Source organism: Rhinoderma darwinii, chromosome 4 (assembly GCF_050947455.1).
Source record: "Rhinoderma darwinii isolate aRhiDar2 chromosome 4, aRhiDar2.hap1, whole genome shotgun sequence".
NCBI lineage: Eukaryota > Metazoa > Chordata > Amphibia > Anura > Rhinodermatidae > Rhinoderma > Rhinoderma darwinii.
The window spans coordinates 127,370,918-127,398,395 of record NC_134690.1 but is presented as its reverse complement, the minus strand read 5'-3'; the positions used below and the strand labels follow the sequence as shown (position 1 = coordinate 127,398,395).

At 42.4% G+C, this 27,478-nt stretch overlaps 1 protein-coding gene across 1 annotated transcript in view; it reads left to right on the top strand.

The window, feature by feature from the left end:
- The window catches only part of IFT80 (intraflagellar transport 80), a 123,054-nt gene that overhangs the window by 5,391 nt on the left and 90,185 nt on the right, over positions 1-27,478 (top strand). Inside the window, exons 3-4 of the mRNA XM_075861560.1 lie at positions 17,170-17,280; positions 20,591-20,659. Coding sequence (XP_075717675.1) covers positions 17,170-17,280; positions 20,591-20,659 — 180 coding nt within the window. The remainder of the gene's footprint in view (positions 1-17,169; positions 17,281-20,590; positions 20,660-27,478) is intronic.

Here is a 27,478-nt window from a genome sequence, read left to right as displayed (position 1 = left end):
CAGCAGCAGGGGACACAGATAGAATCCAGTTCGGCGGTGTTATCACAGGATTATCCTGTGCTCCTGCGGGAAAATAGCAGCACATCACTATTGCAGGCACAGGAGGATTTACAAGAAGAGGGCCCGATCCCAGACCTGGGACTGCCGCAATTAGCGCCCGTTCACGTCTCACAGCACTCGCCCATGCAGCCGGCCATTACTTCCGGGTTGACAGAGGACGCCATCTTTTCCTGCATATCAAGAGCCATGCAAGCTCAGATGGGGGAAATAAGCTCCAAGATAGCCGCGGTACATCAAGATTTACACAAAGTGGGGGCGCATATGCAGGCTATTGAGACCAAAATGACCTCAGTCACTGCAAGAGTTAACCAGAATACTAGATTTATGGAGGATCTGCAGGAGCAATTGGAGGAAGCGAACACCAGAAATGAGGACCTGGAAAATCGTTCTCGACGCTATAACTTCAGGATCAGAGGGGTCCCGGAATCTCAGACGGAGGTACCGGGGGTGGTTCGCCTGCTACTCACTACCTTGATACCTGATATATCGGAATCACATATGGAAATTGACCGGGCCCATAGAGCTTTGACGGCCATGAGGAGGGATGGACTTCCCAGAGATATTATAGTGAAACTCCACTATTATTCGATTAAGGAGAAGGTGATGGAAAGAGCTAGGAAGCTTCCGGTGATCACCATTTATAATACAGCGGTTCAGATATATGCTGATTTGGCTCCCCAAACCATTCAAAAAAGGCGGATGCTTCGCCCTATTCTGCAGACCCTCAAACACCATGCGATTCCATACCGGTGGGCATTCCCATTTCGTCTCCTCTTCATGCGCAATAATAGGCAATATGGCTTCTCTACGCTACAGGAGGGAGAGGACCTGCTGAGGGACTTACATATTCTACCACCCCAGGATAAAGCCAGTTCCTCCCGACTCCCCATACGGGATCCCCCGTTGTCACCAATATGGCGTACCCAAGGAGGCCGTCCAGAGTTTCCTCGGGAACAGAGGGTGGAATCTCGTCGGCAACAATTGAATCCGACATGACGGAAAGGAGGTCGATTATAGAAGCAGATAGTTTCTTTTTCTTTCTCTTTCTTTATTCTTCATATCGGCCGGAGATGTCTTCAAGCAGCACGGAGGCTGAATTTCAGCCGGATACCGCCATTTGCAGTTCTCAGCGGACTGGGAGCCGGGGATCCATACGTTGGGGGGGATGTGGGGATTTCTTTTGCTTCTCTGGACTCCCACTTATAGTAATGGAAATTTGTTTATAAGCTGACCCGAAAAAGGCGAGGAAGGGTTTGGATGGGTCAAGTTCGCAGTGAGTTGGTACTCTGGCTATAGATATGTTTGTTTTGTTTTTTTTTAAAAAAATATGAAAGTTTGCTTTACCTTATATTTAACATGTGAATGCCTATTATGCTCAGGGTTGATATAGGTTAAGGGGTTGAATGTCTGGATATATATTTTCGGAAATGCTGTGCCTTCACGACGGTCTGCTGTCCCCCTGTTAGCAGTCTTCCTTGACTGCCTAGTCGGTAGACTATGTTCGGTACTATTGATACCTTGTGTATGTCTTATTTTTGTTCTGTCTTTTACCCCCTTCCCTTTCCTTTCTTTCCTATTTCTGACCTTTGTCTCTATGGCGGGATCCTAATACGCACATGGTTCTACCTCCTGCTCTATGATGGCGGCCATGGAATCTGCTAAAACCTTTAGCTTACTCACACATAATGTGCAGGGCCTTAATTCCCCGATCAAGCGTCGAAAAGCTTTCTTGTATTATAAATCCTCTCATGTTGATATACTATTTTTACAGGAAACGCATTTTTCTACCTCCTCTGCTCCATCGTACTTTCATAAACACTACTCACAAAAATTTTTGGCTAGTGCCTCTACTAAGCACAGGGGAGTGGGCATATGGTTGTCTCGGTCGGTCCCGTTTACACCTCACAACACGATCTCTGACCCGGATGGCAGGTACATCCTGGTCTCGGGTCTGTTACATGAATCTCCAATAACCTTTATTAACTACTATGCCCCGAACTCCAATCAACCGGCGTTCTTCCAGGGTATGTGGCGCAAGATCCATTCATCGATAGAGGGCCCGATAATCATGGGTGGGGATTCTAATATCGCCTTGGACGCGTCCATGGATAAATCCCACGCATTCAGGGTGCGACTTATACCTCCTACGTCAACCAGCATACAAGTAGCACGTTTCTTCCATTCGGTGGACGTCATAGATGTCTGGCGGGATTTTAACCCCACAGCAAGGGATTATACTTATTTCTCCTCAGCCCATAATATCCACACCCGTATTGATCATGTTATGATGTCAACTAGCTTACTCCCTAAGGTCACGGATGCTAGGATTTTAGCTACACCCTGGTCTGATCATGACCCGATTGTGGTTCGGTTGTCAGATTTATGTGGGAGACCGCCTATCTCCTCTTGGAGATTGAATGAGTCATTACTATCGGATCAGGAGATAGTTAAAGAAATCCAAAGGGAATTGGACACATATTTTCTACTTAATAAGGCACCAGACACCTCAATTATGTCCAATTGGGCGGCTCACAAAGCAGTGATTAGGGGGAAATTCATCCAGATAGCCTCGCGTAATAAGAAACGGTTGAAGGAGGTTCTGGCGTTAAAGGAGAGGAAGTTTGCGGACCTGTCTAAGAAATTTAAAACAGACCCCTCAGCAGTTATTAAAGCAAAATTAGCAGAAGCTAGAACAGAATTAAATTTATGTCTGACAAGTTGGGCGGAAAAAAGTCTGCGTTGGTCACAACATAAGTTTTTTACACAAGGGGATAAACCGGGAACATTACTCTCTAGACGCCTCACGCCCCGATTTAACACCTCAACACCACCGAAACTGCGATTGGCGGATGGATCTTTATCACAGAATCCCACAAAAGTTGTAAAGGCCTTTCAGGATTTTTATTCAGCGTTGTACTCAGCTCCATCTCAGTTTGATAAAAATAAGGCTAGGGTCTTGTTGGAAAAAACATTCCCTACTAAACTTTCCCAAGGGGATAGAGAAACACTGGATGCTGAATTTAGATTGGAGGAGGTATTGGATGTTATTAAAAATCTGAAGGCTCACAAAGCCCCGGGGCCAGATGGGTTTTCCTCAGGTTATTACAAACACTTTAGGGAGGTCCTGGCCCCGCACATGGTTGAATTGTTCAATGCTTATCGGGAGGGTAACAATTTGCCCCCTTTTTCGAATCTAGCCTATATACATCTTATCCCCAAGCCTCATAAGGATCATACAGATCAGGCTAACTATCGCCCGATATCCCTTCTTGATGTGGATCTTAAGATTATGACAAAAATTCTGGCGGTTAGATTGAATTCATTCCTAGCCACATATATACATAAGGATCAGGCGGGATTTATACCCCTCCGCCAGGCGGAAGACCAGACGAGACGGGCTGTGGACATTATCTCAGCTGTTCGTTCGGGGTGGGATGGCACTTCCGGACGTCAAAGTATGTTATTAAGCCTTGACCTTCAGAAAGCCTTTGACTCGCTATCCTGGGACTATTTGTTTTATGTCCTTGAGAGAATGGGCTTCGGTACGGGATTTTTGTCTATTCTTAAGATCTTATATTGTCTTCCTACAGCAAAAATAAATTCTAGGGGATTTATGTCGGGAGCTTTTCCAATATGCAGAGGAACGCGACAGGGGTGCCCGCTATCGCCTTCCCTGTTTGCGCTGGCTATTGAGCCATTGGCCAACCTCATACGAGATTCTCCCGACATTAGGGGGGTGAAGGTGGGAGGAGTAGAACACAAATGTGCCTTGTTTGCGGATGACATACTGCTTTTCATATCGACACCTCTCACATCATTGCCGAATCTTTTTCATATTCTTGATCAGTTTGGCAAGCTGTCTGGGCTTAAGGTCAATCACTCCAAGTCGGTGGCAATGAATCTTACATTGCCAATAGGGGTAGTGAAGCTCCTAAAAATTAACTTTGATTTTCATTGGGATGCACGTAGATTGACGTATTTGGGTATTAAATTGACGCCTACCATAGAGTCCCTTTACGAGGACAATTTCCCTCCACTTTTTCAACAAATAGCTACGGATCTCACTAGATGGTCCCCTCTTAATCTTTCATGGTTTGGCCGCATTGCCTCCATCAAAATGACGATATTGCCCAGATTGCTATATTATTTTCACACGCTCCCTATTGTGGTCCCTCAGAAGGCGCTTAGACAAATCCAAGGGCTCATCATGGGGTTTATTTGGGGTTCTAAAAGACCGAGAATACAGAGACAAACTTTATTCACCCCTAAAACGGCGGGGGGTCTGGGGGTTCCCAATATCCAACAATACTATCACGCAGCACGTCTGGCGCAATTTACAGATATGTATGCGAGACCATACTGTCCCCAGTGGACGCAAATTGAGACGGCCGCATGTACCAGTTTCCCGCTGGAAACGCTACTGTGGATGGAGTCCTCGGACAGGCCTCCGGTTCTCTCCCCTGTGCTTTCTCAGATGTTACAGCTGTGGGACTCGCTTAGAAAGAGATTCCATATTAAATCACCCCATAATCCGCTCATGACCATCACGGGTAATTCTGCCTTTCCTCCGGGTCTGCGTAGAATGGAATTCCGGTGGTGGCTCAATAAGGGGTTTTACAGGATTAAGGACTTTTTTGTAGGGGGGGACATCAGAACTCTGGATTACTTTAAGGACTCACACTCGATGCCCCCATCGGAGCATTTTGGATATATCCAGATACACCACTTCTTGTTGAACTGGAAATCCAGGAGGGGGGACATCAGCACATTGACCACTTTTGAACGGCTGTGTTGGCTTTCTGGCTTACGACATAAAATTTCCACGATATATTCCGATCTGGTTACTCCGGAAGGTAAACTCCCTTACATGACACGATGGGAACACGATTTAGGTACGGGAGTGGAATTGGAGCAGTGGCGGGAGATGGCATGTACGACCTCAAAACTATCTATCAATACATCCTTGGTGGAAGCGGGTTATAAAGTATTAATGAGATGGTATATGGTCCCTACTCGTATAGCTCGCTTTAACCCATTGGTGGATAAGCATTGCTTTAGACAATGTGGTGCGGAGGGTACACTAATGCATATTCTATGGGAGTGTCCAGTGGTTGCCACATTTTGGAACCAGGTATACCAGCTTATTAACACAGTGATCCAAGTCAAACCCCCCAGGGATGTGATTACGGCTCTGCTATGCGGTCCTATTCCCGAGGTTCGGGCCCCCGCATGTAAATTTCTCCGATATGTGTTTCTGGCAGCTAAAATAACTATTGCTAGGGCCTGGCGAACATCCACGTTGTCTATGGATATGTTGATCGCTAAGATCTCATGGATAATGGTTAAAGGGGTTGTCCGAGATCCCAACATTTTTTCAAAAACTCTGTCATACATTACCCCTTATACAGACAACCTAAATAAAGCATTATTTTTTAAAAAAATTCTACTTAACACATTTCTTCTTTGAATTCAGCACAGTTTGTTTACATGCAGTTCAGCTCTGGTTTGTTGATCTTTCCTTGTGATGAAACTTTTTTCACGTGCACGCTCATTGCAGGCTGCAATGAGCGTGCACGTACCTTCCAAGAGTTCATGTGAGCTGTCCTTGCTCCTCCCGCTGACCTCCTTCACTGCACTTGTCTTCTTGATGACATTCTTGAAGGATGATGAGCAAATGTTCTCCCCCCCCATTATGTTTTTCACATTTATGTTTTATTTCTCTTTTCACCTCTTCGTGTCTACCCTAAGGGTATGTTCACACGCACTAATTACGGACATAATTCGGGCGTTTTTGCCCCGAATTACGTCCGAAAATAGCGCCTCAATAGCGTTGACAAACATCTGCCCATTGAAAGCAATGCGCAGACGTTTGTCTGTTCACACGAGTCGTATATTTATGCGCCGCTGTCAAATGACGGCGCGTAAATAGACGCCCGCGTCAAAGAAGTGACCTGTCACTTCTTTGGGCATAATTGGAGCCATTACTCATTGACTCCAATGAATAGCAGCGCCAATTACGCCCCTAATGGACGCGGCGTTCAAGCGCCTGCACATGCCGTTATGGCTGAAATTACGGTGATGTTTTCAGGCTGAAACATCCCCGTAATTTCAGCCGTTACGGACGCCCTCGTGTGAACATACCCTAACCCTTGTCCGCCCTCCTCTATCTCATGTCTCTCTCCACTAAGGCTATGTTCACACAGAGTTTTTTGGCAGGAACAATATCTGCCTCAAAATTCCGTCTTGAAGATTGCGGCAGATTTACCTCTCCCTGCACGCTGTTTTTTGCGTCGTTTTTCCCGGCGTTTTTTGTGCGCTGTTTGCGTTTTTCTTTGCCGATTTTTTTCGGGGCGTTGTTCGCTTACTTTATCTTGGCGTTTTTTGCTTGTTTGTTTGCGTCTTTTTTTGCGATGTTTTTGAATGTGTTTTCCGTTTCGTTTATCGTATCCTTTTTTTCGCGTCGTTTATCGTTTCTTTTTTTGCGTCGTTGTTGTCGGAAATTTTTTATGCGTTTTTCGTTGCGTCTTTCGTGTGGTTTTCCCCGTTTTTTTTCGCAGCCTTCTTTGCCTCTTTGTTTGCGGCTTTTTTCGCGTCATTTTCCACTATATTTTTTTCGTCGTTTTGCGTGTCGTTTATCATAGCCTTTTTTTCTACGCTTTTCGCGTATTTTTGGGGGGTTTTTTATTTCTGCGTTTTTCGTTGCGTCTTTCGTGGCGTTTTCCCTGTCGTTTTTCGTGGCGTTCTTTGCCTCTTTGTTTGCTGTTTTTTTCACGTTTTTTTTTTAATGTTTTTCCCCGCGTTTATCGTAGCCTTTTTGGCGTTGTTTTTTTATTGTTTTTTGCGGCGTTGTTTGCGGCTTTTTTTGCGTTCGTCCAGCCCCGTCTTATGCCTCATGCACACTTGCGTGTAAGATTGACGCCCGTGAGAAACGCATATGAAAACAGGCCAATTTAAAATAATGGGTCGCGTGTGCTGTGCGTGGTTTTCACAATCAGCACACGGGCGAGATTCACCCTGTTGAGAATGGGGCCTTAGGCACGATTTACACAAGCGTGAATCACGTCCGTGTGCTGTGCTTTGAAAAAACGCACAACACACGCGACCCATTTATTTCAATGGGGCCGTTGACACATGCGTGACTTTTCACGCAGCGAGAGTCCGCTGCGTGAAACATACTGCATGTCCTCTATTGGTGCGTTATCCTGCACCTACACTCACATTGAAGTCAATGCATGCGTGAAAACCACGCACCGCACACACGTGTTTGGTGCGTGATTTACACAATTTGTTAGATGAAAAAAATGTGCTGGCTTTGTGAGTGCGTGAATAACACATGACAATCGAAAAGCACACTGATGCATAAGGGCGGATTTACACGAGCGTGTGCGTTTTGCGCACGCAAATACAGTGGCGTTTTGCGTGCACAAAATGCACTTGACAGCTCCGTGTCATGTTCATATGGTGCGCAGCTGCGTGCTTTTCGCGCAGCCACCATCATTATGACACTACGTTTGGATGTTTGTAAACAGAAAAGCATGTGGTGCTTTCCTGTTTACATTCATACTTTTTACTGCTGTTGCGTGAATCACGCGTGTCCCACGGAAGTGCTTCTGTGTGGTGCGCGTGATTTTTACGCACCCATTGACTTCAATGGGTGCGTGATGCTCGAAAAACGCAGAAATATAGAACATGTCGCGAGTTTTACGTAGCGTACTTACGCTGGGCAAAACTCACGGACAGTCTGCATGCCCCCATAGACTTGCATAGGTCCGTGCGACCCGCGTGAAAACCACGCGGGTTGCACGGACGTATAGCACGTTCGTGTAAATCCGCCGTAACGCACACACACAGACATGATTGACGCAAGTTTTTCACGCGTGTAAAATACACACGCTCGTGTGCATGAAGCCTTACTAATGGACGCTGTTAGACAGTAATGAACTAGTAATACATTTTAAAATAAATGAGGACATAGAAAAAATATTGTAATGAAATAACACACACAACACTGGTTAACGATTTTATTAAAAATAAAAAAGGGTGTCATTGAAGTAGTCCTTGAACTGTAAAAAACACATAACTAAGAAAAAAAAAGTGATGCTTAGATACACTGCTCATGTGTGATACTGTCTGTTTGACCATGTATCTAAGCCTACCACAAGGTAGCCTTAGATACATTACCCAAGCAGACAGTGTCACACATGGGCCATGTATCTAAGAATACATGTTAGGCTTAGATACAGGGCCCCAAAACACAAATCTTATACAGGAATAAAAAGAATGTCATCTGGGGTCCTGTATCTAAGCATACATTGTGTTAGGCTTAGATACAGGCTCCATGTGTGACAATTTTTTTTAGCCACTGTATCTAAGCCTAACAATGTAGGCTTAGATACAGGACCCCAGAAGATCTTTTACAGTTTAATATTATACGCTCTGCTCCGGGACTCCTGACATCGTAGCAGAGCCTATAATAGCGTAGTGCGGCTCCTCCTTGGGCCTGCTCGGTGCTACGGCGCAACGGTGTCCCGCGGGCCGCAGATAACAGCCTCAAGGGCTGCATGCGACCCGTGTACTGCATCGAGTTGTCTGATCCCCTATCAAAGCCTACTATGTGTAGGCTTTGATAGGGGAAGAACTAAAAGTACAGAGGTCACTGTACCTCTCTAGTCCGCGGGTGCCGTCCCTCTTCACTTTTTTCACTGTGAACACGCATAGGCGCGCTCACAGTGAAAAAAAGCTGCATAGGCTGGGCGGGCACCCGCAGAAACGACACATCTCCAGTGACGTGTCGTGTCCCATCCGAGGTCTCGCTGGGGCGAGACCATGTGATCGGGACACGACACGACAGTGGAGGAGGAAGAAAACGTGACGTCAGAAGACATGTGATCGGCAGAAAAGAGCTGCCAGAACGGAGAACAGAAGCAAGATTGCACAGGTAAGTATATTAGGGAATAGTTAATGTGTGTATTGTGTGTTTAACTTTTAAATAAAAATATATCTCGGACAACCCCTTTAATGACCGCCTAACACATCTGCTGGCGGGTACATTAGACAAATTTGATGCCATTTGGGACCCATGGAGGAACCACACATTTTCGTGAATACATAGAGATGGTTAGGAGACCCTTCTATCTTACACCTTTCCTTCCCCCCCTCCTTATTCTTCTTTTGTTTATTGTGTGTGTTTTGTTTTTCTCTCTTATATTTTTTCCTTAGAGGCCATGTTAAGGTACTCTATAAAGCAATGTGATGTCAAGATTGGTTACCTATGTTAGTAATGAAGACATTTATATACTATATATTTGGCAGAAGTGTTGACATCATGAATGATATATAATGTGAGATTTATTGGAGACCATGTTGGTCTAATACTTTGTTTAATTGTATTATTGATATGCAAAAGTTGAGACTCTGCGAGTCTGTGTTATTATTATATTACAAAAAACTGTTTAATAAAAAACTATTGAAAACAGAGAGTATGAGTAAATCATTGAGCATGAGTACATGTACCCAACCTGCGTGGTGCCAACATTCAGGCTGGGGCTTGTGTGCCTTTTAGGTCCCTTGATGCCAACTGGGAAACCTCTGTATAGCAGAGACTATCTAAGCAGTGTTGCTGACCAGATTCATTCATTTACAGCTGGTAATGCAGGCTTTTAAGATATTTTCTAATAGGATTTCAACATGGTCCTATTGTCTAGGAATGGTTTCAGAAAAAGCTCAAATTTGGTGTTTTTCTGTGACCTAACATTTTATATTATGTAGTGTGTGTATACATATATACGTATTGGCGGAGGTTGGTTATTTCCATTTAATATACAAACAAATTAAAAAATATTGGATGTCAACTGATCAGTATGAAATAATCGTAGCTGCCATAGCTGATGCACCTTTCTAATTTGTTTAGGCTATGTTCACATCTGCGCCAGGGCATTCCATTTTTTCGTCTCATGACGTAAACCAATGGTGCCTGACAGAACCTTTTGACTTTAATGGGTTCTGTCGGGTTTCTGTCACAGTGTCCGTTGTTTTTCTTAGATAAAATAGAGCTGTAACCTGCTCTATTTTGTCCACTAAAAACGACTAAATCTGCGACAGAGGCTCCTAATGGAGCCTCCGACGCAGATGTGAACAGAGCCTTATTGGATGCTCTCTTATATAAGTATTTACAATTGTTTCCTTTTATTGTTTGCGTCTGATTGAGGAGTAAGAACTCCAAAACCGCTGTCCACAGGTGGATTTCTCTGGTTTGACTGATATTCCTAGTCATGTTTCAAGGCTCTGTAACGGTCGGACAGTGGTTTACAAGATAGACACCTATAGGTGGCACTGGAGAGACGGTTTTCTTTCTTCTAGAGGAGAGCTAATTTGCATACTTTTTCCCAGGGAGCATTGACTGTAAGACTCGTTACACCAGTTATATCTCCGCAAGAAGAACCAGTACCCCCGAGTATTACAGTTTGTGAAAGTAGAAACCTGCGATCTGCTTCATGTACACAAGATTACTGTATATAATGTGGTCTGTTTATAACCTAACTAACCTTTACACACGGTGCTATATCTTTGAAATTATACATATATATATATATATATATATATATATATATATATATATACACACTACCGTTCAAAAGTTTGGGGTCACCCAGACAATTTTGTGTTTTCCATGAAAACTCACACTTATATTTATCAAATGAGTTGCAAAATGGCTAGAAAATATAGTCAAGACATTGACAAGGTTAGAAATAATGATTTCTATTTCAAATAATAATTTTCTCCTTCAAACTTTGCTTTCGTCAAAGAATGCTCCATTTGCAGCAATTACAGCATTGCAGACCTTTGGCATTCTAGCTGTTAATTTGCTGAGGTAATCGGGAGAAATTTCACCCCATGCTTCCAGAAGCCCCTCCCACAAGTTGGATTGGCTTGATGGGCACTTCTTGCGTACCATACGGTCAAGCTGCTCCCACAACAGCTCTATGGGGTTGAGATCTGGTGACTGCGCTGGCCACTCCATTACAGATAGAATACCAGCTGCCTGCTTCTTCCCTAAATAGTTCTTGCATAATTTGAAGGTGTGCTTTGGGTCATTGTCCTGTTGTGGGATGAAATTGGCTCCAATCAAGCGCTGTCCACAGGGTATGGCATGGCGTTGCAAAATGGAGTGATAGCCTTCCTTATTCAAAATCCCTTTTACCTTGTACAAATCTCCCAATTTACCAGCACCAAAGCAACCCCAGACCATCACATTACCTCCACCATGCTTGACAGATGGCGTCAGGCACTCTTCCAGCATCTTTTCAGTTGTTCTGCGTCTCACAAATGTTCTTCTGTGTGATCCAAACACCTCAAACTTCCATTCGTCTGTCCATAACACTTTTTTCCAATCTTCCACTGTCCAATATCTGTGTGCTTTTGCCCATATTAATCTTTTCCTTTTATTAGCCAGTCTCAGATATGACTTTTTCTTTGCCACTCTGCCCTAAAGACCAGCATCCCGGAGTCGCCTCTTCACTGTAGACGTTGACACTGGCGTTTTGTGGGTAGTATTTAATGAAGCTGCCAGTTGAGGACCTGTGAGGCGTCTATTTCTCAAACTAGAGACTCTAATGTACTTGTCTTGTTGCTCAGTTGTGCAGCGGGGCCTCCCACTTCTCTTTCTACTCTGGTTAGAGCCTGTTTGTGCTGTCCTCTGAAGGGAGTAGTACACACCGTTGTAGGAAATCTTCAGTTTCTTGCCAATTTCTCGCATGGAATAGCCTTAGGTCTGCAATGCTGTAATTGCTGCAAATGGAGCATTCTTTGACGAAAGCAAAGTTTGAAGGAGAAAATTATTATTTGAAATAATCATTATTTCTAACCTTGTCAATGTCTTGACTATATTTTCTAGTCATTTTTCAACTCATTTGATAAATATAAGTGTGAGTTTTCATGGAAAACACAAAATTTTCTGGGTGACCCTAAACTTTTGAACGGTAGTGTATATATATGTGTACATGGGCAGACCAAATGCTTATAAGCGGACTAGAAAAGTCCTTGGAGCACAAGATACTGAAGGGTATATGTTCTGGCTATATTGTTTACCTTTGCATTGATGTATTTGTGTCCATTAACCCCTTCCCGCACCTTGGCGTAAATGCACGTCGAGGTGAGTAACTTCGCGCACCTGGTCGTGCAGTTACGTCCGCGCTTTAACAGTTAACCGCCGCGCAGCGCTACACCGCAGCGGCGGTTAACTGTGCAGGGTGTCAGCCCTGCTCTCCCCGTTGCCGATCAGCGGCCTGTCGCTGCTGAAATCGGCAATTAACCCTTCGATGCGGTGGTCGATTGCGATCACCACATCGAAGAAGTTTACAGCGGATCGGCAGCCCCCCACATGCATTTGTCGGGGCTGGCGATCCTTATCACGGCAACCAGAGGCTAGACAATGACCTCCGGGTTGCCATGTACGGAAGCCTCGGAGGATCAGCCTCCGGCCGGCCCTCCGATGCTTCCTGTCAGTGTGACAGTTACCTCACAATGACAGAACACATAACACTAAGTGTGTAGTGTAATGTGTTCTAGCAGCGATCAAAGCTGCAAGTCTAAGTGTCCCCTAGTGGGAAAAGTAAAAAAAAAGGTAATAAAAATGTTTTTAAAAAGTGTAAAAATAAAAGTTCTAAGTGACATAAACAAAGAATTCTTTTTTTCCTATAATAAGTCTTTTATTATAGGAAAAAAAGTACACATATTTGGTATCGCCGCGTTCGTAACGACCCCAACTATAAAACTGTAATATTATTTTTCCCGCACGGTGAACACCGCAAAAAAAATAAACGAAAAACAGTGCCCGAATCACAATTTTTTGGTTACCAACCCTCCCAAAATATACAATAAAAAGTGGTCAAAAAGTCGCATGTACGCCAAAATGGTACCAATACAAACTACATCCCGTCCCGCAAAAAACAAGCCCTTACACCGCTTTTTTGACAAAAATAAAAACGTTATGGCTCTCAGAATATGGTGACACAAAAATGTATTTATTTTATAAATAAGTGATTTTATTGCACAAACGCTGCAAAACATAAAAAAATTATATACATTTGGTATCGCTGTAATCGTATCGACCCGCAGAATAAAGTATAATGGTCATTTATAGCCCAGGGTGAAGGCCATAAAAAAACGAATAAAAAACATTGTCAAAATTGATGGTTTTTGGTCACCTTGCTTGCCAAAAAATGGAATAAAACGTGATCAAAAAAATTTCTAGTACCCCAAAATGTTACCAATGAAAACCTACAGATTGTCCCGCAAAGAATAAACCCTCACACAACTCCGGTGGTGAAAAAATAAAATAGTTCTGGCTCCCAGAATATGGCGATGCAAAATGTGCAGAGTGTTCCAAAAGCAGATAAGATCCGACACCATTTATAAGTGCGATACCGGCCACATATCTGCGGATTATTATTTATTTACTGCATTATTATACCCTCTTATTATACCCTGATGTACCCCGCACAGATAACATGTACCCTGATGTACTCCGCAAGATAACATGTACCCTGATGTACCCCGCACAGATTACATATGCCCCCACATTATAAACTGAAACACCAGTAAAACCTCAAACAGAACAACTACCAAGCTACATCTGAGCCCCAAAAGCCAAATGGCGCTCCCTCCCTTCTGAGCCCTGCAGCGTGCCTAAACACCAACTTACGTCCACAGATATGGCATCGCCATACCCGGGAGAACCCGGTTAATATTTTATGAGGTATTTGTCTTCAGTGGCACAAACTGGGCATAACATATAGTGCACTAAAATGGCATATGAGTGGAAAATTTTAATTTTCACTCCGCACCATGCGCTGCGCATTAACCCCTTCGTGCACCACAACATAGCATGTTGTAGTGTGGGGGGTGATATATGGAGTGTCTCACGTGAAAAATAAAGAATTTAAAACGGCAAAATCGCTATTTTTTTGGTCACCTTGGCTCTACCTAAAAATGTAATAAAAAGTGCTCAAAAAGTTCTATGTACCAAAAAATAGTACCAATAAAAACGACCGCTCGTCCCTCAATAAATAAGCCCTCACACCGCTCTATTGACTGAAAAATAAAAAAGTTGTGGCTCTTGGAGCGCGGGGAGGAAAAAACTAAAAAGGAAAAGAAAAAATGGATCAGTCCAGAAAGGGTTAATTACTTTCTAATGAAAAACCATTTATGACTACACGTGGGGTATTGCCGTACTCGGGAGAAATTGCTTTACAAATGTTGGGCGGCTTTTTCCCCCTTTATCCTTTGTGAAATTGAAAAAAATGCAACATTTTAGTGGAAGAAATGTTGATATTCATTTTCACGGCCTAATTCTAATAAATCCTGCAAAAGACTTGTGGGGTCTAAATGCCCACTATATCCCTAGATAGATTCTTTAAGTGGTGTCATTTCCACTTTTGGGGGGTTTCCATTGTTTTGGCCTCTCAGGGGCTTTGCAAATGCGACATGGCACCCAAAAATCATTTCAGCTAAATTTAAGCTCCAAAAGCTAAATAGCGCTCCTTCCCTTCTAAGCCTTGCTGTGGGTCCAAACAGCAGTTTATTACCACATATGGCATATTTCCGTAATCGGGAGAAATTGTTTTACAAATGTTGGGGTGCTTTTTCTCCTTTATTCCTTGTAAAAATTAAAAATGGCTACCTTTTTTCAGAAAAAAAGTTGATTTTTACCTTTACAGAATAATTCCAATGAATTCCGCAAAACAACCGTGGGGTCAAAATGCTAACTTTACCCCTAGAAAAATTCCTTGATGTGTAGTTTCCAAAATGGGGTCACTTTCCGGGGGTTTCCACTATTTTGTTCCCTCCAGTGCATTTCAAACGCGACATGGCACTGAAAACTATTCCAGCAAAATCAGAATTTAAAAATCCAAATGGTGCTCCTTCCCTTCTCAGTCCTGCTGTGGGTCCAAACAGCAGTTTATTACCACATATGGGGTATTGCTATAATCAGGAGAAATTGCTTTACATATGTTGGGGTGTTTTTTCTCTTTTATTCCTTGAAAAAATTACAAATTTCTACGTTTTTTTCAGAAAAAAAGTCGATTTTCATCTTCACAAACTAATTCAAATAAATTTAGCAAAAAAACTGTGGGTTCAAAATGCTAACTATACCCCTAGATAAATTCCCTGAGGGGTGTAGTTTCCAAAATGAGGTCAATTTTGGGGGTCTTTATTGTTTTGACCCCACAAGATCTCTTCAAACCTGACATGGTACCTAAAATATATGCTAAAAAAAGGAGGCCCCAAAATCCACTAGGTGCTCCTTTGCTTCTGAGGCCTGTATTTCAGTCCATGACCGCACAAGGGCCACATGTGGGGTATTTCTAAAATCTGCAGAATCTGGGCAATAAATAATAAGTTAAATTTCTCAGGTAAAACCTTCTGTGGTATAGAAAAAAATATATTACAAATGAATTTTGTAAAAAAAATAATGAAATTTGTAACTTTCACCTCTACATTGCTTTAATTCCTGTGAAACGCCTAAAGGGTTAATACACTTTCTGAATGCTGTTTTGAATACTTTGAGGGGTGCAGTTTTCAAAATGGGCTGATTTATGGGGACTTTCTAATATATAAGGCCCTCAAAGCCACTTTAGAACTGAACTGGTCCTTGTAAAAATCGCCTTTTGAAATTTTCTTGAAAATATGAGAAATCGCTGCTAAAGTTCTAAGTCTTGTAACGTCCTAGAAAAATAAAAGAATGTTCAAAAAACGATGCCAAACTAAAGTAGACATATGGGAAATGTTAACTAGTAACTATTTTGTGTGGTATTACTGTAAGGGTATGTTCACACGCTGAGAGGCAGTTACGTGTGAAAAGACAGACTGTTAACAGCTGCCTCGTTTCACACGTAAATGCTCCTCCTCGTAATTTGCGAGCCGTCTGAGACGCTCGTAAACCTTGAGCCGTGCTTCATTGATTTCAATGAGGAACGGCTCAAATTACGTGGCAAAGAAGTGCCCTGCACTTCTTTGCCGAGGCAGTAAATTTACGGGTCGTCGTTTGACAGCTGTCAAACGACGACTCGTAAATAACAGGTCGTCTGCACAGTACGTCGGCAAACCCATTCAAATGAATGGGCAGATGTTTGCCGACGTATTGCAGCCCTATTTTCAGACGTAAAACGAGGCATTATACGCCTCGTATACGTCTGAAATTTGGCCGTGTGAACATACCCTAAAGGATCTGCCAGGCACAGCTTCTGTGTATACGCCCATAGGTAATCAGTCTGCACCTGTTTCTATGTCTGTGGGACTGACTCCATCTTCCACCACTCAGGATGGCAGGCTTAGGAGTGGGAGAGCCTATCAAAGCCTGGCCAGACGGAGCTAGCTCCCACCCTCTGTCTATTTATACCTGCCTTTCCTGTTCCTCCTTGCTTGTGATTCTTCTCGTGTGGTTTCCTGGCCCTGCTGCAGCTTCTGAACTATTTGACCCTGCTTCATACTGACCCTGGCTTTCTGACTACTCTCCTGCTCTGCGTTTGGTACCTCGTACACTCCTGGTTTGACTCGGCTTGTTCACCACTCTTGTTGCTCACGGTGTTGCCGTGGGCAACTGCCCCATTTCCCTTAGCTTTGTGTACCCTTGTCTGTTTGTCTGTCGTGCACTTACTGAGCGTAGGAACCGTCGCCCAGTTGTACCCCTCGCCTAGGGCGGGTCGTTGCAAGTAGGCAGGCACTGAGTGGCGGGTAGATTAGGGCTCACTTGTCTGTTCCCTACCCCCATCATTACAATTACTATCTGTTTTACAAGCAGATACATTTAAATTTAGAAAAATGCTAATTTTTGCAAATTTTCTCCAAATCTTGGTGTTTTTTACAAATAAATATTGAATTTATCAACCAAATTTTTTCACTAACATAAAGTACAATATGTCACGAGAAAACAATCTCAGAATCGCTTGGATAGGTTAAAGCATTCCGGAGTTATTACCACATAAAGTGACACATGTCAGATTTGAAAAATCGGCTTCGTCCTGAAGGCCAAAACAGGCTCAGTCCTGAAGGGGTTAAGGTAATGTATTTGTCTTTATGGTATTACCTTTCCATCTGTTTTCTTTCTAGGAAAACTCCATCTGATTTCCAAGTTGGGAAGAGTTGAGAAAAGTGTAGAGGCTCATTCTGGAGCAATTCTTGCTGGTCGCTGGAATTATGATGGAACAGCACTGGTAACAGGTAAAATGTGGCTATATCAGACATGGTAGTAATGTTCAAGTAGATAAAATAAACATAATGCATTAGCAACACCATGATTAATGATTTTTGCCAACTAGTAAATTCATGCATCTTACAACAATATAACTGATGAATCAGTTGAACGATGAATGAGATTTAACAACTGATAAATCTCCCCAATGGTGATATTAGCCAATAGCAACATGTTTTAGGATTGATTTTCAGATTTGGATGCTTCACGCTACACTCGTTACAAGGCAAGAATTTGTACGTTTTTAGATGTTTGTTTTATAAACATGAATGTGCGTTTTAATTCAAGACAATGCTTGTCAATATTACGGTATAGTAGACTTGCAGTATTTTTCCCTTCACGCCTACTGCTTTTCTCAGATTGTAAAACTCATGACTCATATCCTAATAGAAACAAAAGTCAGACTAAATATGAATTTTATGGCACAGGCTGCAAACCTTGTCTACAAAGTGTTTGTAAACATTATTTTCAATATTATATTTAGATTCTAATTAGAGCAGATCCCATCATTTTTAGATTTAGCATTATCCTGTTGAATCGAAGATTTACATAAAATGCTACACACGGCAGAATCACTTGAATGTGAGTGAATAGTTGAGGGATTTGTGCAGTCCCGAGTCCACTTAGGGAGGTTTGAGTAACCTGAATATTAGTTCATTGAGAACATCACATCATGTTTTTCATCTAGTGGGAAACAAATTGGATATGTCCTATAGTCTCTTGCTCATATATAATTTTTACCTAATCTGTAATCTCTCCCTCCCCCAACATTGTCAGACTTTACTTACCACTCATTGCCTGTTATAGTCCTTTTGGTAAAGGAAGCTGAACTCTAGTAGCATACTGTCACGTTATAGGAGCATGGATTCTGTCCGTGATAATATGACAAGTGCCCCGCATTTATCCAGTGCCAATCTATGACTGCCCAGAGTTTGGCGCATCAGGGGTTCTCCGATCAGGGCAACCTGCTCTCTGTATGCAATATTAGGGCATGTGAACATTATAGAGTTGGATTCCCCCTCTCCTTAACCCTTTTTCTGAGAGCTGCTACCGAAAAAGTGTATGGCCGGGCACAATTTGCTGTGGAGATTTTTAGAATAGGTTCTGGTGATGATATGGCTACATTTAAAGGGAACCTGTCATGTCAAACAATCAGTCTGATCTGTGGGTATGTTTATAGCGCAGGAGGAAATGAGCAGATTGAAATAAAGTTGTGTGCGAAAAGATACAGGATAACTTGTCATTTATTGAAATCCCTTCTTACTCTGGACCTAAGAGTCCAGTGGGTGGTGCTACTCCGTGATTGACAACTGTTTCTGAATTCACAGTCCTACAGAGAAGGCGGACAATAAATGATTGGGGCTGCCCACTGGGATTTTTGTTTTTTCAATTAATAAATTACAGAAAATTCTGAATCTTTTTGCACAAAACCTTGTATCGATCTGCTCAGCTCCTCCTGCTCTATAATATGCTGCCTGCAGATAGGACTCCATGTCTATCGTGACAGGTTCTCTAAAAGTGGCTGCTAATTGACTGCTCGCATATGTATTAGAGGAATAGAGAACAGTTTCCTACCGTATCTGCTCTTCGAGACACAGAATAGTATGGGCTCTTCTGAATTCATAGTGTTCCTGTTTCGGCAGTGCTATGTCATAGGTTTCCATTATTGTGGCTCCCAAAAGGTATCCCTGCTAAGTGCGATCATATTAATGATTTGCTTGTGGGTAAAATTGGGCATTTGTTGAGATTAACCCCTCCCTGACATTTTCTTTTTACTGATGAGCACTACTACTAATAGAATATTAGAGAGTCATTTGGTGCAGTAAATGATCAACTCTAATGGAAATGTTATAGCAATGCCTTGAAGAGGCCTACTCCACTCCATTACAGATTAATGGAGTGTTACTGTATGTTCCATGGGCCACATACTTTTGGTCACAGTCCTACAGTAGTTAACCCTCATATGCGATATTATATTCTATTATACTAAAGTGAAAATTTAGCAAAACAACAAACAAAAACTAAGTTTCCCATTGTAATGATTCATTAAGTAATCTTTCATTTAAACTTATAGCTAATGATTTTGTTTTATTTTTTTTTTTTAACCGCACTGTTTGCTAAATTGGGACCCCACAATGTTTGGGCTGTTTTTTTTAGTAACAGATGCTACTGTCAGTGGATGATGACACTGGATTTACATGTCTGAATTTTTCTGAACTACTGATGAATATTCCCTTACATGCAAAAAAGTTGGACATTTACAAGATTACAGTTGCTATATGAGGACATTTGCAAAGACAATTTTATCTCAATAGCAATGAAGTTTTATAAGAAATGACAACTGACCAATTATTTGACAAGTAATATCACTCATTTTCATGTATGAAAAACGAAATTTCAATAACGATAAACAAAATGTTTTGCGCATCTACACCGTAGAATTATTCTTAAAGAGGACCTGTCACTAGGTCATATAAATTGAACTGGTTAACTGACTTGAATGACAAGGTTTTTTTTGTCCCTGGACCCCACTTCTCCCATTCCAGAGCAATGGCCCACTGTTGTGTTGGCTCCATATATGCTATTTTGCTGTTGTTCACCAACAGGGCGTGAACTAAACACATTCTCTAAAGGTGGCACTAAGTTCCCTGGCTCTGATGCTGGGTAATCAGCACGAGGCAGCTTGAGGGTAGTTCATGCCCTGTTGGCTAACTACAGCAAATGAGCATCGTGGGAACCAACACAACAGCGAGCCATATCTCTGGAACGGAGGGATCTTTACTGACAGGTGCCTACCTGCTACAATTCATTTTCAAGTGTGCGTGCGTGCGTGCGTGCGTGTGCGCGCGCTTGTTATGGATTTTAATCCAGATTCCATCCTTTGCAAAAACCCGTGGCTATGTTGCCACATAAATTGAAAATAGCCATGCTGTGGATACTACTTGTAAATTCACGGGTGTTGTGCTTTACTGCAACAAATCTATCAAGTCTAAATGTGCTCTTGTAGTGGTAGACCAATTCTAACTGAATCCGGCTTCTACTGCTGTCGTCTGAACTGATTTTTTTTTTTACTTAAATATTTCACTTCTTATACTTACAAACTCTCATGCAAACATTTATACAACCTTACATTTTACCCTATTTCTAAATCCATCCCACCCATTCAAGGCAGAAGAGAAAATAGAAAAATAAATGAAATAGAATCTTCAATATAAATGATATCTATATGCGGTTGGATACCTCCAAGTTACCTTTAAAAATGTTTCTGTATTTCTACAGCTGGTGAAGATGGGCACATAAAGATATGGTCTAAGAGTGGAATGCTGAGATCCACATTGGCACAGAATGGTAAGTGATGTTTGTCTTTCATTGATTAAATTTGTATAATAGTGTTAAATCCGTAACAACAGAGGAACAATTGTCATTACATGTATGGGAACCTTAATATTCAAGATGCAACTTACCAGAAGTACAGAAAATGATTGTGTACAATTACTATTATAAATTTATTTTATTTTTTTGCTGTACACCACCTAAATTGTCATACTTAAAGGGGTTTTGTAGGGACCAACAATTATTAGTAGTGTATTCACTGCAGTATGTGAGTCCACTCTCTAAAATACATTTTGGTCCCCGTTGTGCTCATTCTGAGATTTTTATAGCACTGCCGGGGGACCGGAAGTCTAGTTGCACAGCCTTCTTTGATGACGACATGACTCTTTGTCACGTGACCGACCCTGCTGTAATCCATGTACTAGTTGTACTACTGCTCCTGCTTGTACAGCGGGGTCGGTCTTCTGACTTAGAGTCGTATCGTTATCAAAGAAGGCTATGCAACTAGACTTCCGGTCCCCCGGCAGCGCTATGAAAATTTATGAAAATCTCAGAATCAGCGCGACAGTGGACCAGAATGCATATTAGCGAGTGTACTCACATACTGCAGTGAGTACACTGCTAATAATTTTTGGTCCCTGCATAACCCCTTTAAAAGGAATCTGTCAGCAGTTTTAACTGTTGACAGATTCCTTTTAATGTCCTAGTAACATAATTTAAAAGGATGCAAAAACAATCTCCCAACCATATATCAACATAAAAAAATGCAGGAGTCTATAAACAGTCTGCACAACGCCAATAACAAACAAATAAAAATTATAATGAAAATAGTGGGACCTTTATTCAGTACAACAAAAATGCGTAGACCATCTTCCTGATAATGAAAAATCAGGTGCCCACAATAATGCACAAGGACAGTGCAGTACATATTCACGCAGCACGTAAATAAACCACAAATCACTTCACATAGGCCACATTCAGACGTGGTGGAATTGACGCAGATTTTTAGTGACTAAAAACATCAGTGAGAAAGCATGTTGCGTCATTTCCAATTCACAGCATGTTTATTCTGTAGCGAATTCCACCATTTGCCATGCATTGGGAAAATCTGTGACAAATCTGCAGGTAACACATGGTACACCCCCAACAGAAGACTCCGTGCGTATCCCCAGACAGAGTTCTGGCCTCGACAAGGCTTAAAAAGCCTCCTATGTTTTGGTGGCTGTCATTAAAGTAATAGAGTTAATTGACATTTTTTTAATAAATTCTCAGCGATCGGCTGCTGTTGCTGTTGGCTGCTGTTGGCAGACCGGGTAGGGAAAATTAAGACTTACACACTTGCCCTTGAAATCAGTGGTCTGTCTACTGCATGAATGTGCTGGTCCTCCAGAGTGAGAGACACTCTTTGTAGGTGCTCTCTGCTTTGGCTAATAGATGAGGTTCTAAATAAGGGACTACCCTCTATTAAAGGAATATTTCCAATATAGGCATTTATGGCAGATCACCAGCCTCTGCATTCTCCATACACTTCAATAAAGAGGTTGTCGCGCTTGCGTGCAACGCTCCGCTCTTTCCGTAATACCCTTAGACGTAAATGGAGAGGGCCATGCACTAAGGCTCACCGGATCCTGTTTTCCTGATAGGTAAGGGTCCCAGAGGTAGGACCCTCACCTATCAGCCATTTATGGTATATCTTGTGGATATTCCATAAATGCCCAAGATGGGAATACGTCTTTAACTCAGAATTCCCTAATAGGTCTTGTTTTCCAGAGGAAAAATCCAATGTGGATTTAGCAGAGATTCCACGGCAGAAATCTGAGGCTAGCCTTAGATTTCTGCCACGGTTAGGCTGGGTTCAGAGTTTTTTGCAGGCGGAAAATCTGGCTCAAAATTCCGTTTGCATGCCGATTTTCGCTTTCTCTTCCTCCCATTGATGTCAATGGGAGGTCAGAGGCGTAAACGCCCAAAGATAGGGCATGTCCCTTCTTTTCCCCGCAAGACGGTTTTTCCACTCGTGGGAAAAAACGCCTCCGCTTCCCTTTGAAATCAAAGGGAAGCATATTCGGCCGTTTTTTGGCGCGTTTTCCGAAGCGGTTTCTGCATCAAAAACACTCTGTGTGAACTCCCCCTAAAACTGTAAAACATATTGCGGTTCTGCAAGCAGATTAGCCCCATTAAATGGGGCTAATCTGTGTGTAGCTCCCTGATGCTGTTTTCAGTGAAGATTTTTTCAGCGACGATTATCAATTTTTTCCTATTGAAAATTCCGCCCCGTTGAAAACAATAGTAAGCTTTTTACAAGCGGAACTTATTGGAATCCCGACGTGTAAAACACTTTGAAATCGGTGTGAATTTGAAAATGTCCTTTTGTACATCCTTTCTCTGTTCATGACATACTTGTGAGCTTTATCTACACAATGCAATTTTACTTTAGTGTTTTTATGATTAAATGTTACGAGAACAGTCCGAACATAACCAATACACTGTGTTCTGCTTAATGCAGTGCCTGAGAGGGCCGTGCGATTTGAAGAACACCAGTCTTGCCCAGAGTGCTCCTTTAATGACTGGTAAAGCATCTTTGGATCATGGTTCTTTCCACAGCACGCAGTGAGCACTGTACAGAAATGACAGGATTTGGTGCTGCTGCGTCCTCTTTGTATAGCGGTGATCATGTGGTTAGAACTGCTGGATCAGCGAAGATCCAGATTATCTATGAATGTGGCAAATGTCACACTTGGCCACCTGTCTGCTTACTGAGAAAAATGTTGTTGAAATAAGAAAGGAAGGGGGCGGGGGTTCAGTTATAGGGTCCCTCAATGGTTGAGTCTCCAAATATATTAATCCTTAACGGTTTGTGGTCCTTAATGCCTGAAATATCCTAATTATTAAGGTGTTCAATAGAATTAGAAAGCCTGACCCTTGTTAAGTATGAAGGAAGATTGAGTAGCAGCGACAGACTTTTAAACATAAACTAATTTATTGTTTGGAGCTCTACGGGCAGTTTGAGATACGTTATGAAGCATAATCCGTGCGATTCCCTTCTGTATATTCACACTTGAATGAGGATTGTGATCTCCCAGTATTTTATTAATGGTTTTCCTCCACTGTTTTAATGATGATCGCTCCACACACTGGGCTTCTTTTAGAAAGAAGCCTTCCCCTTGTTCTGTAACAACTTCATTTTTTCTTCTTGAGCCTTCAGTGGGGAGAATAGTAGCGTTTGTCCCTCCTGGCCCGTCCCTGGAAGGCTTGGGGGAGCCAGCTGTGCACTTTGTTTAAACAGCAGCGTTAATTGTGGGGCCGCTGTCATAGTAGGGGGGGGGGGGTTAAGTTCAAGAATAAATAACAAAGAGCAGGCTTCACACCCGCACCCAATACAGAGCTGAGCACATGTATTGCTCAACCTGTGTGTACTTTTTAATGTAACGCTTTATGGACTTCCCAAAGATCAGCGATTGTTTTCTAAAGATCATCATTAAGCTGTATCTAAATAAAGGTGGGCTTCACAGTGTATGGACCTATATATAGCTTGCAACATTGCCAAGAATACAGAATAGCTAAAGACTCATGGGACCTGGTGCAATAGTTCAGCTTGGGCCCCCCACAACTTACGATAAATGTATTTATATATGGATTTATTATTAATATATATAATATATATTTATTTATTGTCTGTCATGCTGAGCATGGAAACACAAAGGATTTAGTTCAATGAATACACTATATTTGCAACAACGCCCCATTCGTGAACGTGTCACACCACGCTGCGTGGTATCAAAACATCAAGGAGAGGTGGTGCAGGTTTGGACTCCGCCTTTCCTTGTTGCCTTATCTCTATTCACAGGGCAGTGTCAGCTGGCGGCACTGCATCCCCCCCCCAGCCAACCTCTCTTAGTGGCCCTCCCATAACTTTCAGCAGCATCGCTGGGAGTCTCACGTGATCCAGCGGTGCAGCACTTGTAGCCCAGTCATAAGGGGGGCCTGTGGGCCCAGGGCAGTTTTTTTTAGAGAATTTTGCCGACAGGGCGAACATCAAAAGAGCGCCTCGAACCCCCCCCCCCCCACCCCCACCATCAAGTAATGCTGTATTTATACATGCTGGTTTTTTTGCTGCATTTTTCCGGTAATATGCAGATCACCGCAGCAAAAACCGTTATTGTGAGAATTGGAGCAAAATACAAGAAAAAAACAAATGTGAATACAGCTACATGTCAATAATGTTAACAATAACCCCTTCTCTTTTGGTAAAAAAATGTCTGTTAAGGGTGTATCTAGAAATACTAGTTGGGTGGCACCCAATCAGGAACTGCATCAATTTTTTAAGTGAATTAGCACTTTTTTGTTTTTTTGCTCTGAAAATGATCAACCACCAGCGCTACTTTCTCTGCTGATGTAGTAAAAATGCAATTTTCCCTCTTTCCACCATATTGCTTTGTCATGGTCCTGATAATAGTCCTATTAAAGTGGAACCCCAACTATACACAGTGTTCCAAATTATTATGCACATTGGATTTAAGTGTCATAAACATTTCATTATTAGTTTTTCAATTTAACTCATGGATGGTATTGTGTCTTAGGGTATGTGCAGGAGAAAACAGCTGCCTCGTTTCAGTCGTAAATGCTCCTCCTCGCATTTTGCGAGGCTTCTCTGACAGCCGTAAATTTTGAGCTGCTCTTCATTGAGTTCAATGAAGAACGGCTCAAATTACGTCTGAAAGAAGTGTCCTGCACTTCTTTTGACGAGGCTGTATTTTTACGCGTCGTCGTTTGACAGCTGTCAAACGACGACGCGTAAATGACAGGTTGTCTGCACAGTACGTCGGCAAACCCATTCAAATGAATGGGCAGATGTTTGCCGACGTATTGTAGCCCTATTTTCAGACGTAAAATGAGGCATAATACGCCTCGTTTACGTCTGAAAATAGGTCGTGTGAACCCAGCCTTAGGGTATGTTCACACGCTAGCTGTCATTTACGGCTGAAATGACAGCCTGTTTTCAGAAGAAAACAGCTGCGTCGTTTCAGCCGTAAATGCTCCTCGTAATATACGAGGCGTCTGTGACGCTCGTATATCTTGAGCTGCTCTTCATTGAGTTCAATGAAGAACGGCTCAAATTACGTGGCAAAGAAGTGCCCTGCACTTCTTTGCCGAGGCAGTCAATTTACGCGTCGTCGTTTGACAGCTGTCAAACGACGACGCGTAAATTACAAGTCGTCTGCACAATACGTCGGCAAACCCATTCAAATGAATGGGCAGATGTTTGCCGACGTATTGTAGCCCTATTTTCAGGCGTAAAACGAGGCATAATACGCCTCGTTTACGTCTGAAAATAGGTTGTGTGAACCCAGCCTTAGGGCTCTTTGGATCATTGTAATCAATCTCAGACATCTGTGATAATTAGTTTTCCAGGTGTGCCCAATCAAAGAAAAACAACTTAAGAAGGATGTTCCACATTATTAAGCAGGCCAGAGGTTTCAAGCAATATGGGAAAGAAAAAGGATCTCTGTGCTGCCGAAAAGCGTGAAATAGTGCAATACCTTGGACAAGGTATGAAAACATTGGAGATTTCAAGAAAACTTAAGCGTGATCATCGTACTGTGAAAAGATTTGTGGCTGATTCAGAGCACAGACGGGTTCGTTCAGATAAAGGCATAATGAGGAAGGTTTCTGCTAGACAAATTAATAGGATTAGGAGAGCAGCTGCTAAAATGCCATTGCAAAGCATCAAACCGGTATTTGAAGCCGCTGGTGCCTCTGGAGTCCCGCGTACCTCAAGGTGTAGGATCCTCCAGAGGTTTGCATGTGTGCATAAAGCTATTATTCGGCCACCCCTAAACAATGCTCACAAGCAGAAACGGTTGCAGTGGGCTCAGAAATACATGAAGACTAATTTTCAAACTGTGTTGTTTACTGATGAGTGTCGTGCAACCCAGGATGGTCCAGATGGATGGAGTAGTGGATGGTTGGTGAATGGCCACCATGTCCCAACAAGGCTGCGACGTCAGCAAGGAGGTGGCGGAGTAATGTTTTGGGCTGGAATCATGGTGAGAGAGCTGGTAGGCCCCTTTAGGGTCCCTGACGGTGTGAAAATGACCTCTGCAAAGTACGTAGAGTTTATGACTGACCACTTTCTTCCGTGTTACAAAAAGAAGAACCGTGCCTTCCGTAGCAAAATTATCTTCATGCATGACAATGCACCATCTCATGCTGCAAAGAATACCTTTGTGTCATTGGCTGCTATGGGCATAAAAGGAGAGAAACTCATGGTGTGGCCCCCATGTTCCCCTGATCTCAACCCTATTGAGAACCTTTGGAGCATCCTCAAGCAAAATATCTGAGGGTGGGAGGCAGTTCACATCAAAACAGAAGCTCTGGGAGGCTATTCTGACATCCTGCAAAGATATTCAAGCAGAAACTGTCCAAATACTCACAAATTCAATGGATGCAGGAATTGTGAAGGTGATATCAAAGAAGGGGTCCTATGTTAACATGTAAGTTTTTTTTGATTGAAAGAGCTTTTGATTTCTGTAAATATGACCTCCTGATGCTGCAAATTCAACAAATTTCCATTTTAGTTCTCTTTACAACCTCTAAAATGTTTTGATCTCTGTTGTGCATAATAATTTGAAACAGTGCATTTTGAGTTTTTTACTTCTAAAAAAAAATCTGTTATCATTAGGAGATTTGTTCAATAAAATTTGCATTATACTCCAACGGTTGATGGCTTGAAGATTATACTGACTCATTTGCATCGACTATTTAGGAAAATCAGCGAAAAATAACATTTGCATAATAATTTGGAACGCGGTGTAAGGCTGCACTGAGACTTTTTGT